We start from the raw sequence: 17,352 nt of genomic DNA, 5'->3' as shown, positions 1-17,352 counted from the left end.
CCCCCTTTCTGCTGGGGTCTTGTTATTTACCCGCTTCCAAGGAGAAGCACACACACACACACACACACACACTTGCAGGCAAGAGACACACAACATCCGATCAGCCATAAACATGACACAGGCCATGTAAATAACCCAGTGAAAAGGCCAAACACAGCCATGTACATGCAGCCACCGACAATGGCTGCACAGCTTCAGCTGAATTCCACCCACAAACCTCCCGACTTCAGGATGCACGACACCGAGCGGCACAACACGGACCTATCCGACTTTTATCAGACTTTTCTGCTGTGGCACAACAACACTAACAGCATGGGACGTCCCCAGAGCCGCCCTCTCCTCCGGCGAGCCACACCGGACCAATGCCCGGAGAGGAGATCGCACAAAAACTCACCGGATCGCAGAAAAGTCGCAAAGAACATCAGCCGTCAAGATCAACTTCTCACGAGCGGCACATTTATCGACCAAAACCGAAAGAAAAGCGAAGAAGAGGTGGAGAAATGTCCCGAGCAGCAGAGGAGGCGTAATTCAAAATTAAATGTCCAGATCCTTCCCAGGCTGCCGCAAAAAAAAAAAAAAAACAGCAGAAATTACGCAAAGTTGGATCGCGCGACAGTAACAACACATTCACAACAATTCAAGTGTCGCGCACGTCGATGTGTCAGCGTGCGCGAGCTGGGAGTTGATACAAAGCCCGTAAAGCGGTTTCAAAGACTCCCGTGCACACGCATCAGGACGTGCAGTCGCATTATGCAGAAGAGAGAGAGGGAGAAAAAAGCGAGCAGTTAACCCACCTAAAAGTTTCCAGCACCGCATTAGTCAACCTCACATGGAGCCCCGGGAAACGTCCATCCCCCGCACCGGAGCACGAAACCCGCCGTGGGAGAGCCGCCGCCGCCGCTCCCCGCTCCCCGCTCCGCTCGATCCGATCTGCGATTATTTTCACCGATTTCTTGCTCCTCCGGTTATTAGTCGCTATTCGGGCCTGAGAGTGCGCCTGGCTCCTCAGGCTGCAGCAGAGTTATGGGGCGGTAAGCATTGTGGGAGTGTGACGTCAGGCCACTTTCACAAACTTTTTTTTTTTTTTTTCAGGCAGGGACCGTGTACTGGTTTATCACCAGTCCTCCCAGTCACAAGATCCACTTCATACATGTATAAACACACACCTGCGTATATGTTATACACGTTCTTCTGGTGAAAACGATATCTTTAGACATAATCGTATACATGCGATGTGTTCTGTAAGTTGTACAACTTATGGCATCAACATGTGAATGGATTTCCTCTTGTTGCTTATAGCCACATGTATTATACCATTATATATTTTGATGATTTTATTTTATTTTTCTCTCTTGAGAGCTATTGCATTTGTTTAATATAAGGAAATACAAATTTAAATAAAAAAAATGTATTCTTGCACCATTTTTGTAAACATGCCTTATTCTATCATCTGTAGTTATTTGCTGCTATTATTGCTTCCTTGTCTCTTATTTTACAGTGATATATATAGTGATATATTTCTATATATATATATATACATAGTGATATATTTATATAGATAGATAGATAGATAGATAGATAGATAGATAGATAGATAGATAGTTAGATAGATAGATAGATAGATAGATAGATAGATAGATAGTTAGATAGATAGATAGATAGATAGATAGATAGATAGATAGATAGATAGATAGATAGATAGATAGTTAGATAGATAGATAGTTAGATAGATAGATAGATAGATAGATAGATAGATAGATAGATAGAAAGGTTGTTGAAACTTGAATTAATGATTGTGTTGTCATCCTTTAAAGGTAAAAAAAAAGATAAATCCGCTTCAGTCCTGACGTGTCAGCCTCATACAAACATTCATTAGATGTGAGAGGTGCGTTTGTTTCGTCCCTGGGGACAAGCCGGTTTTAATGAAGTTGGAGGAGAGAAAATCCTACTCGCAGAAAGAAATCAGTGAATTCGAATGAATGAGTCACCTCAGCTTATTCACACGATTTTTCACAACGGAAAAGTGTGAAAAACACACTTACATCGACAATATATAGGCTACAGGGAATATATGGTGTATAATACAAAAGTCTCTATATATATAATATCACAATAGTAGGGTTTTCGCACACTTTGAGTTACATTCACATTTTTCTTCCATACAAAATATTATTTTAATCGGAAAAATAAATCGCTTAAACTGTCGGTGGGCTAAATATATTTTTTCTAAACATGTGTATATATCAGGCGCTTTGCAATTCAATATGACTTATTGGTTAATAAATGTAAAAGCGCAGAGGAAGAAAACGTTCAGCCCATCAGCAGGAATGCGGCTGCTCGCCCCCACGTGTTGGTGGTGGTCGTCCCGTTTCTCTCCCACCTTGTGTTATTGTTATTTTCTTTCCTAGGGGTGGGGGGCGGGAGGAAGAATTACTTCCAGGGCACATCAACTCGCTTCCTCATCACCCTAAACGCCCCCCACCCCTCCACACGCAGGCTTGCAGCAGGGCCGCAGGGTGAGTGTGTTTGTGCATGGAGAGAGAGGGAGGGGGGTGGGGGAGCAAGACTCTTCACTAGTGCTGCCTTCAAGTGCAGCCCGCCGCCTCACATTTTACACTTATAGATGAAAAACACCTGTCTGTGCATTTATATACTTTTTAAAGTATTTTAAAAGAGGCGCAGTCCTTTGTTATGCTTGCTGAATTATTTAGTCAATTAATAACATGCTCATGAAATATAAAAGCCTAATACATGTTTTAGGACGGTGGGTCTCGTACTTTTGCACGTCAAGGACCACGAAACTCATATAGACCACGGATCCCCAATGTTAAAAACTTTTAGAAACTTTTAGATGTTTGATTTCAGGAAGGATATGGTATTCAAGACCAAAATAGTCACACAGTAGGTCAATCTGTGACTTATAAATGAAATTATTGTGAAAATAAATGTTTCCCTCAAGACCCTTTGGGGGTCCCTGGACCCCATTTTGAGAGCCCCTGTTTTAGGAGAGCTAATGGTTGGTGTTTTAATTAAATTGATGAATAAAAAAAACAATAGCCCAAACTATACGCTTTACCTACTTTCTGCAGCAATAATTAATAAAAACGACACTAGCCTACAATTACCGTGAAGAACTCCAGTTATACTTATTCATGTTTTGTTTGTTAACCATTCGCGCCCTCGGAGTTGCCACATTTCCGACCGAACCTGAAAGCATCGACGGTTTGTTGGTGTGTTCCATACAGAGGAGAGAGAGGTGGTGGGAGAAGCTCCTGTTGTTGGTGGAGGGAGGGTCCTGGGGGGGAGGGGGGGGGATGCCTGTGACACCTCAGCTGACTTCACCTGGACCTGCAGCTGTCAGTGAGCCCGCTGCTGCAGGTCCAGCTGTCCGCACCACTGACACCGATCCCACTGGATGGACCTGTGTGAGCTCCAACATCTGCAGGGACACACCGCGGCTCTGCTCCTCCGCTGCCCGGCCTCAGGGAGCCTGTGCGAGGCTCTGACATCCAGCAGCTGTCGGGGAAAACCAGGATCCGAATCCAACGTGCTGTAGATCTAAAATCACATCCGGACCTTGTTAGGACAAGAGGGTCTTTCAGCTTTCAATCACTCTTCAAAAAGCCTTTTCTTAGAGCAAATATGAATTTTATCGAAGCAGTCTGATTAAAAAATGCTATAAATTTAATACATTTAATTAATAAAAAAGTCTTGCTCTCAAATAAAATGAAATAGAAACTGTGTTTGAAAAAAAATGCAATTATTTAAGATTGTTCTTATCAGTTGTCAGGTGGCACAACTAATAATCGTCAGGTGATACAACCATGTAAAAATATTCATTTAAACCAATGAATAATAGGTTAAAGTAAACAAATGGTTGAAAAAGTAATGTAAATAGTGACTGTAATGAATGCATTAGTCGTTTGTATTTGTGTAATACTTTTTTCACCTTTAAATGTAAATTTGAATGCTGGATACCTGGCCAATAGAATGCACAAACCTTAAATTAGAGTAAATACAAAACAGAGCCACAAAGTAATAGTGTGTTAGGCAGTGTTGACAATCTAAGGGATACTTGCCAAAGATTTCCCCTGAAATAAATTGTAAGAATATATATATATATATCTTTATAAGTATTTGGTTGCACCACCTGACCTTTTTTGAGTGGTGAAGTTGAAATTGTTATTACAAATGAATTTAAGCAGTTCAAAAACGTATTTAAAGAATAAGACTTGTTTGAGCACATTTTAGAAGTTTCATTTGTCATTGACACAAAAATAAGAATAATCAAAGAATTGAATAGCATGGTTATATGAGCAGGGTTTTAATTATTTCCCTACAAATAACTTAAATATATAAATAACAAAATCTGATTTGCACATTTAAAGGCACATTCTTATTGTTCTAAATAACTTATTATTAAAACAATTAAATAACTACTCATATTTAAACTACAGAGTTGTCCAAAGTAAATAATAGGCTAAGAATGAAATATTAAAAATTATTTCATGATGACGCTGTTTAAAAAAAAACAAAGTTTAAGAAAAACTAATCATTTAAATCCAAATATTAGTCTTTATACATTGTATTAACAGACAAACTCAAATATTTGTTCAAACTGATGCTCATCTCACTGAATTTCTTGTAGAATTACAGGGTTAATAAATTCAACATTATTATACAATTATTACACTTAAACTCTTTTTAATTCAAGAATCAGTTGAGAACTAAATCTACTTAATCTCCTCTGTCTTTGACTTCTTGAAATTGACATGAAGGAAAGCAAATCATAACGTTTCTGAATCTTAACAAAAACAAATAAAGATCCTTATTTTGTCTGTAAAAATGTAGGCCTTCAAAGGAAGTGAAAATTTGTCACATATTTTCCATAGTAAACTGGTACAAGAGGTTTAAAATTATATGGAAGTTGCACATTGTCTCTGTTCAGTCCACAGAGAAGATGTAGCCTGGTGGTGTTTTATTACAGTGACATTAATGCCACAGAGACTTATGACTGTCCAACATAAATGATAGGTCTGAGAATCAATATGTAAGAAATACCACAGTGGTGTATTTCAGAGAACTCCTCTCTCTTCAGACCAGCTACAGTCCGGTGCCCTGTTTTTAAAGTTGTTTTCCTCCAGCAGCAGCTTCTCATGTGAGGATGCTGCAAAGCAAACAGAGGAGGGCGAGGATGGAACGATGGAGAGAAACAGACGGTGGAAGATGGACGAGGCGTGGGCGAGGGAGACTTCTTTTATTATGCCCCAGTTTATTTATTTAGATGACAGTGTGGTTGCTGCGACCACATGGGGGTTGATTGCAGTTGCATGTCTGTTAACCAGAGTCTTATTTAAACGCCATGCCGTGGCACTGCACTTCCTCTGATGTCCTCTCTGCCTCTGTCCTGGGTTCAGACCGGCGATGGGGAAACATGCGCGTGCAGAAACCTCCTTGAGAGCACAGCAGCAGGAGCAGCAGCCAACCCCCCTGCATGTCTCTGCCTACCACACACCTAATCAGCCCTGATTAGATGCACTGTAAGGGACGAGGGAGCCGGCCCCTCAGAAGTTATGATGACAGGACCGAAGAAAGCAATGGGCTCGTTTAAATAAAGCCTTCATCAGGCTTGAGCGGAAACATCTGTGTCTGCTTATGCCTGCTGGGTCTAACAGTAGTAAGATCTCCAACTATTCCTCTGGTGTCATCCCAATTCCCCCCTCTCTCTCTCTCTCTCTCTCTCTCTCTCCTTTAACACCCACCTCCCTTTATGGCTCTTCTTTTAACACCATCAGCTTCATAGTCACACACATCCGTGCCTCAAAAAAAAAAATACACACACTCATCAAGTTCTGGCAAACACTTCTCATCCCCGTCTTCACATTCAGCGAACACAAAGGCAAATTAGTAAGAGGGACAATTTGTTCACATCTGGAGTGTATTTCCCTGCCACCAAAATAAGCAGCAATCCTTTTTTCCCCCTTTAGTGTTTGGCGTGGTGGGAAATGACTATGTGTGTGTTTTTATGTGTTTTGTTTAAAGCAGATGGGCGGTTTACATTAGCGGAGATGGGCGATAAACAGCTTAGAAAAGGATGGGGCGGCTGGTGGTGGACACAAAGAGAGTTCCAGTCGTACAGACACGGGACGGAGGCATGAGCGTTTCCTTAATTACAGTTGCGTAAAAATAGGTTGCTGCCCTGTAGTGTGTTTTAATGAGCCTGTGTCTCAGTGTGAGACTGCGTTTATTCTGTTGGGTTCATGGGCTGACAAGGCCGAGGAATCTTTTTATTGAGTTTTTTGGGTGTAATTCAAGCCTTAAACGCCCAGTGGCACAGCACAGCCGACACCAGAGTGTGTGAAGTTGTATGAAAAACACCCTCAAAATCCATGTGATCACGGTTTAAAACACAAAGTGTCACACAAAATGCAAATACCTGGTGAGACACATGTCAAAGTTAGTGGCGCTGCACTGAGAGATATGCAGCCGATGATGACATCCTGTGTGTGTTGTGCAACTGCGGAGCATCTGGTGGGTGATAATCTCAGAGTAGAGCACAGAGGTGTGGAGGTCTATCTCAGCTGGGACTGAGTTCCCCCGTGATGATGTGGGGTATCAGGTCACAGACAGCCCGCCCCAGTGCTCTGCGGCAGGTTGATAAGGTGGATGGGTGGGACGCGGAGTGGCCCTGTCCAGCCACACGTCCACGTCACGGGGGCACGGCAGCTGCCAGGGGGGGGGGGGGGGGGGATCCTCGCTGAGAAGGAACTGGAAATGAGGACAGGCACTTTGTCAACAGTGTTTTGATGATTAATAGTTCTCTGCATCTTCAAAAATATTTACACTTAAGAAATATGCGTTACTTTACTTGTTCATTTTCATATTGGGTTTTTATCCTGAGTGGACAAATAAAAATAGACCTTTTTGTTGAGTTTTTCCCCCACTTTTCAAATTCAATTCAATCTTTAGAACCAAAATGAGTATATTTCCTGTTTAAATTAAACAAGCAAAGTTTAAACATGTTACTTTCATATATCCATGTAATGCTTCTACAGGGGATCCTAGCAGAGAGAAACACTTTGTTTGAAAAAGTTTTGTTTTGGCTAGATCAAACTCTAAATAAATCTAAATAGATAAAGTGTTCCTGTGTGTTAGTTCTATTTTAGGGTTAGTCTTTATCCACGTCACTAAGGCACACCCCACCCAAAGTGGAGAATGTTTTTTAAATGAAAAAAGGTGTCATCATCATTTATTATCTAAAACCTCGAGAGACACGTTGAGGTAGAACCCAAATTAAACCAGCATCCTAGCAGAATTAAAAGCAGCAACAGTTACAATCAATCGCATCATTAATTAACTGCCTCAACAGTTTTAATGAAATCAACTTAAAGTTTTGTTGTGGGTGAGGAATACGGCGTGAAAATGATTATGTGTATCTTTGGCACCTGCAGGATAAGCCATGTTTGTGATGGAGTTTAATGTTTCCATCATTCCAGGGCAGCAAGTCTGTGGAATGTGATTAGTTTTGAGTTCAGTTTTCTGAACACTTCCACATTAAAATATTGTGTATTCATATTTAAAAAAATTCTTTAGTTGTTTTTTTGCCGTTAACTTTTCATTTTGCTAAATTCTGGTTTTAGCCACATCATCAAAACAGGCCTGAAAAAAGAGGTTATCCGAGCTAAGGGGAAAACTATAGAGGTTAAAAAGAGGCATTTTTCAGCTCTGCTAGATTTTGTCTATTTTCTCTACATATCCAAATGTTATTTATTTCTGATAACTGCTCACTGTGTTCAAGAGATAGAGCTGAAATCAAAATGAATATAAAAAGGTCCGTTGAGTTATGGTTTTGTCTTAACACATCTAAACATAAATAAATCTAAAACAATGTAACTTTTTTGTTCATTTTATGTCAAATTCATTCCATTAATTCCTTCCCTTCCATTTCAGGAAGACACTCTGATGCCACACAGGAAGAGGACTACAAATTAAAATAGGATCTTTTTAAATGGCGTTTTGTTACTTTCAACTTGTTAAATTATGTTCTATATATAATTTAGACTTTTCAGCCAAAAGGGACTTTGTTACTTTTTGTGCTGCTATGGTTGAGTAATTTCGTTCATCTACACGACACGCTGCTGTCAAAGGGGAGTCCTGATGAGAGATTACTTAAACTGAAAATATGGATTTTGTCAAGAGATGGACAGTTTTGTTAGTTTTTTTGTTTCAGCACGTCGGATTTCAGATTTTTTCTAAAAACTTAATAAAGATTTTTTTTTCAGGAACATGCTTTACATTGCACTTTGTTTTGTTTCTAAAGATCCATTATAGAAAACCTGTGGACTAGGAGGATTTAGCATTAACTCAGATGTAAATGCATTTGGTCTCTGCATGCTGAAATTGGTAGATTACACCAAACATGCTAGACTCCCAGCCTGAACTGAACTGAAAGCCATGCAGGTTGTCGGTATCAACACAGAAAGGTCAACAGGGGGCGGGTTGTTTGAGGTTGACTGCCTTATTTCCCTCCTGTGAAAAGGCCACAGGCACGGTGCTGTAGGCCTGTTGTAAGAGGAAGGCAGAGGTGAAGACGAGGGGGGAGAGGAGGAAACGTGAGTGACGTACATGCATCTTTAGTGCAAAACTTCTCACTCTGCAGCTTCTCTATGTTAAGAGTTAGGTGTCTGAGGAACTTATAGATTCAAAAAGGGAAATGACATTTTTACAACAGTGAGTCAGAGATACATACAAACTAAATGTGCTAGCTACTGATTCATGTATTATTTACTCCAGAAAAATCGAATGACAATGGGGAGATATTTGATAAAGTATAAGGTGTGAGTTTTTTTTCATTTTGTTGCTGTGATGAAAGTCGTCTGTTTTTCACCTGAAGGAAGTCTCTCTCTCTCTCTGTCTCTCGCTCCATCTGTCTCTGCCTCATACTTCGGCTGTGAGTTGTGGTTCTTCGCATTGTTATCGTTGCTGTCATCTCTAACAATGAAAAACAGTGTGTGTTCAAGGGATGGGGGAGGAGCGGACGCAGAGAACGACACAGGAAAAGAGGGAAAGAGCCGCCAGCTGCCGAGCATCAGAGAAAAGAAAAAGGAGAGTGATTGAGTACAAAGAGAGAATATGTTAGACTGGGTTGGCTGAGCTGGAGGATATGGAGGGATTAAGTATCTTTCAAAGTGAAGCCCAGGGTAGAAAACTTCCCAAACAAAAAGAAAAGACATTGAGTTGGTTATAAATAAAGAAAAGTGAACATGTCCACAGACTTTATCAGGTGTTGTTTATACGGTTGGGATGTTTTACTATTTATTAGATCACAATAATGATAATAATCTATTATCACTTTCGATTTGGAGACACTAAAATCCTTTTTACAAATTTGTATTTCTTACTACATTTCCCCTTGTGCTGCCACCACCTTGTGCTGCTGTGTCAATTGTGGATTTCCTCTATAGACGATCAATAAAGGTACATCTGATCTTATCCCCGGACTAATAATGAAAATGAAATTGAATGCAGATCACATCATATATGCAGATCGGCTGTGTCACTGAGCCTCGGTGATGAACTATTCACTGTGACATATCTAAACAGTTGATTCAGGCTGGCAGAGAGTCCACACGGCTAAATGAAAGTAACAAAGGTTTGAGACCACATGTTGCCATGCCTACCCAGCTCATTGGGTCTAGGCATGTTGAGCACACATGTGAACATCTCAAGAAGAATCTGTATAATGATAGTGCTCTGTGAACGCCGCTCCTCATTTCGGCCGAGTCTTTATCATTGGACGTTGCACTGATTGGCTCCATCTGACTTCCACCAGGGAATCAGAGGCAAAGCAGAAACGGTCAAAAGCTTTTTTATTTTTTTTTGTGAACTTTGTGTGACCGCTTTGTTTGTCAGGAAAGATCAGAGGGGAACAAGCAAGTGATATGTTGTTAATAGTGTTTTATTTGCTGAAAAGTTGTGATTTACTTTCAAACTTTAAATATGTTGTCCATTCGTTTTTTTTAAACTACTGAGGTAGCTCAACATTTCAAGTAAATGTTGTTGCTGTAGCAATAGATTCTATTGTTTGTTCCAACCAATGTTTGGTTGCCACTGACACACACAAGTCTTTGAGGTGTCAAGTCCACTGAATCAGTATTTAGATTTATACTGAGCTTCCAGGTAAAGGTTGTTTTTCTTCTGTCTGGCTGCAGAAAATGAAATAACATCTGATATTCTCACATCCTCTTTATTCAAGTTGTCTCAGTGGTTCATGTCAACTTTTCACACTTTATCCACCCTGATACACCCTATACAAAACATGTCTCACGTCACACTGTGGCCCACGAATATGTTTGTCTGTAGTAATTAGCAGTGTCTTTCTCGTGATCACATTGTTTCATATGTTTATTATTCTAGAAAGTTTAGCTGCAATGTTTGGTACGTATCCCTAAATTGTAGAATTATTACACTTATATTTTTGATTATTTACTTTTGTTTTGTTATGTGAATCCATAGATTTCTGCGTTCATGTCTTTGTCTTTGGTCCACACACTGGTTTAAAGTGAGAAGGTTTGGCCCAGTAAGAAAAGTAACGTCACAATTTTCAGAACCTGAATCAGACTTTTTATATAGAAGGTAGATATATGTATATATAGATGTCTATTAATATACAATATATAAACTATTTATTTTGTCAATGTGAAAAAAACAATATGTCTTTAATTACTGGATTACTGGATGGTTGTGACCAAACAAAATAAACCTCCTCAAAACAAGAAATCATCCTAAATAAAATTTCAGGCTGAGTAAATAAAGTAACACAAAATGACAGTCTGATTATCTGGTATACTTACATTTCTTAAAAAATTGGATTCAATGAAATCCCAAAGCAGTTATTGTTATTGTTATTGTTATTATTATATACCTTTCAAGACAACCGTTGTTGTTTAATACAAAACCTCAAAGACAAGGGAAAAAAAGACAGAGAGAGAGAGAGAGAGCGAGAGAGAGAGCGAGAGAGAGAGCGAGAGAGAGAGAGAGAACAGGGCACCTCCAGTACAGTAGGAGGCAGTGTAGGCAGCTCTGACACTCGTCTGCATTCTTTTATAAAGCTAAAGAAGAAGAAGAGGAGGAGGCAGGATCATTCTGTTTGCGTTGCAGTGGGCGGAGGAAAGTGGCTAGACCAATGAGATTATCATTACATCCGACAGCATGTCAGCAAATAGCAGCATTAACTCAAATCCTCATGCAGACAATATATTGTCTACGAAATGTTTCATGTGCTCCTCAAACTACATCAGAGAGGGTGTAATACCTCCTTCCTTTGGGTTCCTGCTCACGTGGGAGTGGAAGGCAATGAAAAGGCATACATATTAGCAAAACAGTCATTCAACAATCGACATACAGGTACCATTAAGCAAAGCACAAATACAAACTATCATTAACAGTCACAAAACATGGCAAGAATACTGGGATTTAAATGACACAGGAAGACATTTGTACAAAATTCAAAGATGTAGGCACTGGTGAGAGAAGCAGAGGAGAGAGAATCATTACCCGTCTGAGAACTGGCCAGGATTAATGGACAAAATAAATTTAATGAAATTAAATGAAACTGGGACAGAAACTGTCACCAATGTATTGACAGAGTTTAACATATATAGTGAACAAAGAAGGGAATTAATATCAGGATGGAAAAAGAGCAAAATATCACATTAGAACATTTGTTTGGAAAGACATCAAGGAATTTACATCATCTTCTAATGAACTAATTAAGCGAAAAGCACTGATGAAAAATAATTGAACTTTAGTTTACTTAAATTGTGTTTGCTGCCAAGCTACTGCTCCACACTCCAGTCCAGACGGTGGCGGTAATGCGCGTAAGAGAAGGTTGGCTGACCGCCAATAAACACAGAAGAAGAAGGCGGAGGCAGGAGCCAGTGCATGCTGGGACCATGACATGAAGCACAATGGCGGTTAAACAACAAGTGTCCCGTGCCCTCACTCTGTCATGTTTGGTTTCATCCCTTCTGCTCCACACTTGTCGGACTTTAGCCGAGGAACTGCAGTGGGATGTGAACGGCTACGTGTTGTACTGCCCGTGCATGGGTAACTCACTCCGCGTAGATCACACTCAACATTTGTTTTGCAGGAGCTAGCGAGTGTAAAAGTTCAGCGGTGGTTTACGAGGCCTTTAAGTCCGCGGGACATTAAAGCTGCTGTTGTGCTGCAACACATTAGACGGGTGTTTCCATGTGATGAGCTGGAGCAGTGTTGTGTTGCAAGTTGTCAGTGAGGCTGCTGAAGTGACCTCTGCTGTTGTTCAGGTCGCTTCGGGAACCAGGTGGACCACTTCCTGGGAACTCTGGCCTTTTCAAAGATGTTGAACCGAACCTTGGCCGTCCCTCCCTGGATAGTGTACCGACACCACACGCCCCCTTACACCAATGTAAGTGCAGTCACACAAGTGAGAACACGTAAATCACAGAAAACAAATTAGACAGGTAAGAAATACATAAACAAACATATTAAAATACTACAGAGCCCCTAAAGTCCTTGTAATAACCACACAATAGGTATCCTGTTCCCACAAGATACTTATTTACCTCTTGGGAACAATTTAATGTGTAGCAAAGTATTCCTGCTGATGGCTATCTAGTGTCTCAGTATAAGAGCAACAAGAATTTCATTACTTGACATTCCAAGTTGAAAATAAAACTTCTGTCCATCGCCGTGGCTGTGAGCATCTGAAGTCAGTAGACACATGATTTTTTATTAAATAATTATGTGTGAACAAGTTAATATCTTATGCGAACAAGATACAAATTGTGTGCAAAGTAACAACTCAATATCTTGTGCTTAAACAAATAAAAAATATGACCTAAACAGAATAAACACTTCATTGAGCATATGTATACAGTATGAATAAGTTACTCTTTACGTACTTAGATTTTAATGTTGGGGTCTGAAAAATGCAAAAGAAAAGATAGTGGAAAAGATTGTCATACAACAGATATCATGAATTAATGTAATTATTAAATATGTTCTGCTGGAATAACATCCTGTTGCATGTAAAAACCTGTTCTGATACTTGAATCATTTAAGTTATCAGTGTCTTCAGGAGACATTTTTGATCTGTCATAACAGGGACAGCACAGTTGTCATGTCAGTGTGCCAATGTAACAAGGCCTGAGAACTGGTAAACCCAATCTGAGTGCAGCCTTTGATTATGTGCTGGTGGATCTAATGTTATTAGTTTTTCCCCTTTTGACAGATTTTGCTGCTATGATCTGTCGGCTATGAATAATACATGGGGGGGGGGTGCAGCTCAAAGGGGCTAAGGCTTCCAAAAGCTTCTAAAGCAGATTACTGATCCTTCTTAATCATACAAACATATTTGTGGCCCATTATTCATGATTTACATCTTCAGAAGGAACAAATGGGGCGAGTTCCTCAGGCTGCAATATATTAAGAGACAGACCAACACATTGTTGGTTTATTCTTTTCATCAGATGTATTGACAGTTTAAAAAAAGGATATCACCAGCTGTGGGTAGTACTGTTTTATTCAATTCTTTTCTTTTCTATTCAGGTCCATGTTCCCTACAGTGAGTTTTTCCAGTTAGAGGCCTTGTATGCCTACCATCGTGTGATCAGTTTGGAGGATTTCATGGAGAAGCTGGCCCCCAAATACTGGCCCTCAGGACAGAGGAATGCCTACTGCTTTGAGACTGCTGCACACCGGAGTGCAGACAAGAAATCCTGCCCTATGAAGGTGAGAGTCACGCCGGACAGATTATTTGGTTCATAAATGTGGACCTACTATTATCTGACGACAATGTACCATTTCTCTCTCCTGAAACATTTGAAATAGTGAATAAAGGTGAGGGTGAAGAAGCATGATTGCAAGTGAAAGGGTGAAATGCTGCCTCCTGGTGGCCATAAGACTGTTGTTTTAATCAATTTAAATTTATAAACCACATGAATATGAAGCATGTGTCACTGTGTCATTGCTCTGAACTGTACAGATGGGTCTGATTCATTTACAGGATGGGAACCCATTCGGTCCATTCTGGGACTACGTTGGTGTGGAGTTTGACAAGTCTATCTTGTTCGGGGGTATTTCTTTTAGTGCCTACCACCAACCTCAGTGGATGAAAAAGTGAGTACATGTTTGAGCAGCCCCACTGGACTGAAGATAAAACATAAAGATAAATGGGACGCCTTCTTATGTTTGTAGTTTTGAATATAATGACTGATTGACAGCTGGGACTTCTGAGGTTTCCATTGGTTTTCAGTTTCTTCTCTTCATGCTTATCCTGCTGGAACAGGTTCCCTCCCTCTGAACACCCTGTCCTGGCGCTGCCTGGGGCTCCGGCCCAGTTCCCAGTGATAGAGGAGCACGTGGCCCTTCAGGGGTATGTAGTGTGGTCGGACAAGATGGTGAAGGAGGGAGAGGAGCAAATCGCCACCTGGCTGACCAGGCCATATGTTGGCATTCACCTGAGGATTGGCATCGACTGGGTGAGATGTTTAATTTATGGAATCATTGATATATGTAAGGAATGTTAACTTTTGATTGCTCATGTCAGTTGATGATTGAAAATTAAATTTGCGGCTTGGAGGTGTATGGTATTAAACTATTCAGTACTGAGGGAAAATTTGATATTTAAAAGTACATGGCTGGTGATATTCTTCTATATTTTTCTTTTTGTTAGGACAAAATCTAAACCTACAACACTTACTGGTTTTCCAACACTGTCACTCCCTAGGTACCTAATAATTCTACAAACGCTTGTGTGGAACAAATATTTCGCAAACTGTTTATCTTATGGACACATGATAAGTTCAAAATAATACAATTTTAATATACATGGGACCAGCTCTCTGTAGCAGTGAGTGGGGGTGGGGCAGTGTCCCCTCAGTCTATGGACTGAGTTAAATATATCTTCTTCTACGTCCTCGGATCAACTACAGCAGAGGTCGGCCAGATCGTTTCCCTCTCCGAGGTACAAAGATTTTTAACATCTCTCTGCAAAATAGACTATAAAATATCTCTGCACACAAACAATAAAAAGTGACAGTATATTGTAGAACTGTTTGAGAAGGACTCACTAATGACAAGGAATAATTCTGAAGTTGCTCTGGAGCATTAACACAGGACAAGAGAACAGCCTGTTCCAAACAAGCAGGTTTAATGTGCACTGCGCTAGTAAGACAAATAACATCACAGTCACTATTCAAAACCAGAATAGACTTTGGGCGACAGATGCACCATCACAGTCTGCGGGAGTGTGCAATGCATTTCTCCGTTGGTTCTCACCCCCTTCTTCAGCGAGTGGTTAGATCTAAATTTTTCCCTCTCATCCACCATTACAGCAAAACGCATGCAAAATGCTGAAGACTGGAGATGCAGGGCCTCACTTCATGGCCTCTCCTCAGTGTGTCGGCTACAACCGCCAGACAGCGTTGCCTCTCACCATGCCCATGTGCCTGCCTGACCTGGCGGAGATTCGCAGGGCTGTGAAGCTGTGGGTGAAGAAGACCTCTGCCAGCTCTGTCTACATTGCCACCGACTCAGAATCCCACAGTAAAGAAATTGATAAGATCTTCAAGGGCAAGGTGGGTATTGAAGCCTCTGTCATGCACTCACAAGTATGTCGAAAGACTTCCAGCTTTAACTTGGACTCTAGTTTCTTGCATGTGCAACCTTAAATGAAAGTTCGACTGACAAGTTTTTTTATTGTCTCGTCAGTGACAAGTCGTAAAACAGGTTTTGTCACATTTGGCAAAGTATCAGAATAGTGCACGTCATTCTTGTGATATGAAAATTTTACTGCTGCATAGGAAAAGTTTTTTTTCTTTTGATCATCTTTAACATTGTTGAGGACTGAAAAATACTCTTACACTGTGTTTCATTGTGGCTACCACAGGTTAAAGTAGTGACTCTACAACCGGACTCAGCCCAGTTGGACCTGTACATCCTAGGCCGAGCTGACCACTTCATCGGCAACTGCGTCTCCTCCTTCTCTGCGTTTGTAAAGAGGGAGCGGGACGTGCATGGCCTCCCGTCCTCCTTTTTTGGCATGGACAAGCCTGGGAAACCAAATCATAAAGAAGAGCTATGAGTACGAGTGTTACACGGTTGCCCTCAGGGTGCTGGTGATGGATGACTGTCATGAGGAGGCGGGACAACATGTGAAAAGCAGAGAAAATTTATGACAGTTCTTAATGAGTGAAGCAAGATGAGAAACAGAGTCATGGATAGGTTCCATTTTAGGATGGGTTTTAATCTATGAGAATGAAGGAAGGGCCAGGGTGTAGCAGGTGGGTAGTATTCATGTTTGTAAAATGTTGCTGCTGCCAAAAAATTTTAAATGCAATTTTTTGTCTGGTCTGAAAATCCAGTATCTGAATGTTCCCTCTAAAGTTTTGGCTCCTGCTCTACTTTTGTTCACTCAAGTAAAGTCAGTTTTCCTTTCCATCAGGAAAACACCCCGTTTCCTTTACATTTCCTTTAGTATAATTGCATTCTGCTGCTGCAAACGTGTTCTACAGTACAGACATGTGAGCAGGACCTCCGATGATCTCAGTGTTCTCTGGAAAAGACTAATTGCTGTGTCAGCGATCATGTTCTACCTCTATCTCTTTGGCCGTCTTCCTCATTTTTTCCCCCCACTACTTTTGCGTCCCTCCTTCTCTTTGCAGCTTGCTCTTTTCCTTCCCTCTTTTCTCCTTTCCAAGGAGAGAACAGTAACTGATCCTCCTGTTCATACAATTATGGGGAGGGGAAAGGAGACAGTCTTTCCACATCATTTACCAGGACCAAAAACTGATGAGGTGTGTGAATGTTACAGGAACAGCATTGTTATTCAGTGCATGTGAAATAAACGTTTTAGAAAGACAAAAGAGTTTATTTGCACTGGATGAATTGATTTAAATGTAAATAGGAATGTGTTGCAAGCCAATTGTCTTCCTCAATGTGAAAGCAGTGAATGCAATGATGTTGAAGTTTTTTTCTATCATGTTTTTCACCAATAAAGTATGAACACTAATGTTGAAAGCAGCAGCAGTCTGGTCCTCATTGGAAGTGTTGCAGTGAGTAGTTGAATCAGCTGATATACTCAGCTATGTGGGATCGGCTTGGTGATGCTTGGTTGCCAGATAAGTCAGAATACTCTGAATTTGTATTCATAAAGCATTTATGTGAGCTTATATGCATGTATGAATATGATAAGAAGATAAATGTTACTATGTAATTAATTGTAATATATATATATACTGCGTCTGGACACTAATATTTACTTGGTTTAATGTTTTTCACAATTGTCTATGTTGGGGGATGGGGTGGCTG

General features: G+C 40.5%; 1 protein-coding gene and 1 long non-coding RNA gene across 2 annotated transcripts; both read left to right on the top strand.

The window, feature by feature from the left end:
* The first annotated feature begins 8,412 nt into the window (after positions 1-8,412).
* LOC117764521 lies at positions 8,413-9,267 on the top strand. Its single transcript, XR_004614405.1, has 2 exons — positions 8,413-8,612; positions 8,894-9,267. It is a non-coding gene; the product is annotated as an uncharacterized LOC117764521 (long non-coding RNA).
* Positions 9,268-11,881: 2,614 nt separating this feature from the next.
* pofut1 (protein O-fucosyltransferase 1) lies at positions 11,882-17,061 on the top strand. Its single transcript, XM_034589979.1, has 7 exons — positions 11,882-12,108; positions 12,327-12,448; positions 13,591-13,773; positions 14,048-14,160; positions 14,330-14,522; positions 15,378-15,620; positions 15,932-17,061. The coding sequence occupies exons 1-7, from the start codon at positions 11,970-11,972 to the stop codon at positions 16,124-16,126; spliced, it is 1,188 nt and encodes a 395-aa protein (XP_034445870.1). The 5' UTR covers positions 11,882-11,969; the 3' UTR covers positions 16,127-17,061.
* Positions 17,062-17,352: the final 291 nt, after the last annotated feature.

The sequence above is a fragment of the Hippoglossus hippoglossus genome, chromosome 7 (assembly GCF_009819705.1).
Source record: "Hippoglossus hippoglossus isolate fHipHip1 chromosome 7, fHipHip1.pri, whole genome shotgun sequence".
NCBI lineage: Eukaryota > Metazoa > Chordata > Actinopteri > Pleuronectiformes > Pleuronectidae > Hippoglossus > Hippoglossus hippoglossus.
Note: the sequence above shows the minus strand (reverse complement) of the source record. Positions and strands in the feature narration are given on the sequence as shown.

Coding starts and splice junctions, on each gene's coding strand:
- pofut1 (XM_034589979.1), top strand. CDS start 11,970: ATGGCGGTTAAACAACAAGTGTCCCGTGCCCTCACTCTGTCATGTTTG. Junction 13,774..14,047: donor AGAAATCCTGCCCTATGAAG/GTGAGAGTCACG, acceptor ATTCATTTACAG/GATGGGAACCCATTCGGTCC. Junction 15,621..15,931: donor ATAAGATCTTCAAGGGCAAG/GTGGGTATTGAA, acceptor TGGCTACCACAG/GTTAAAGTAGTGACTCTACA.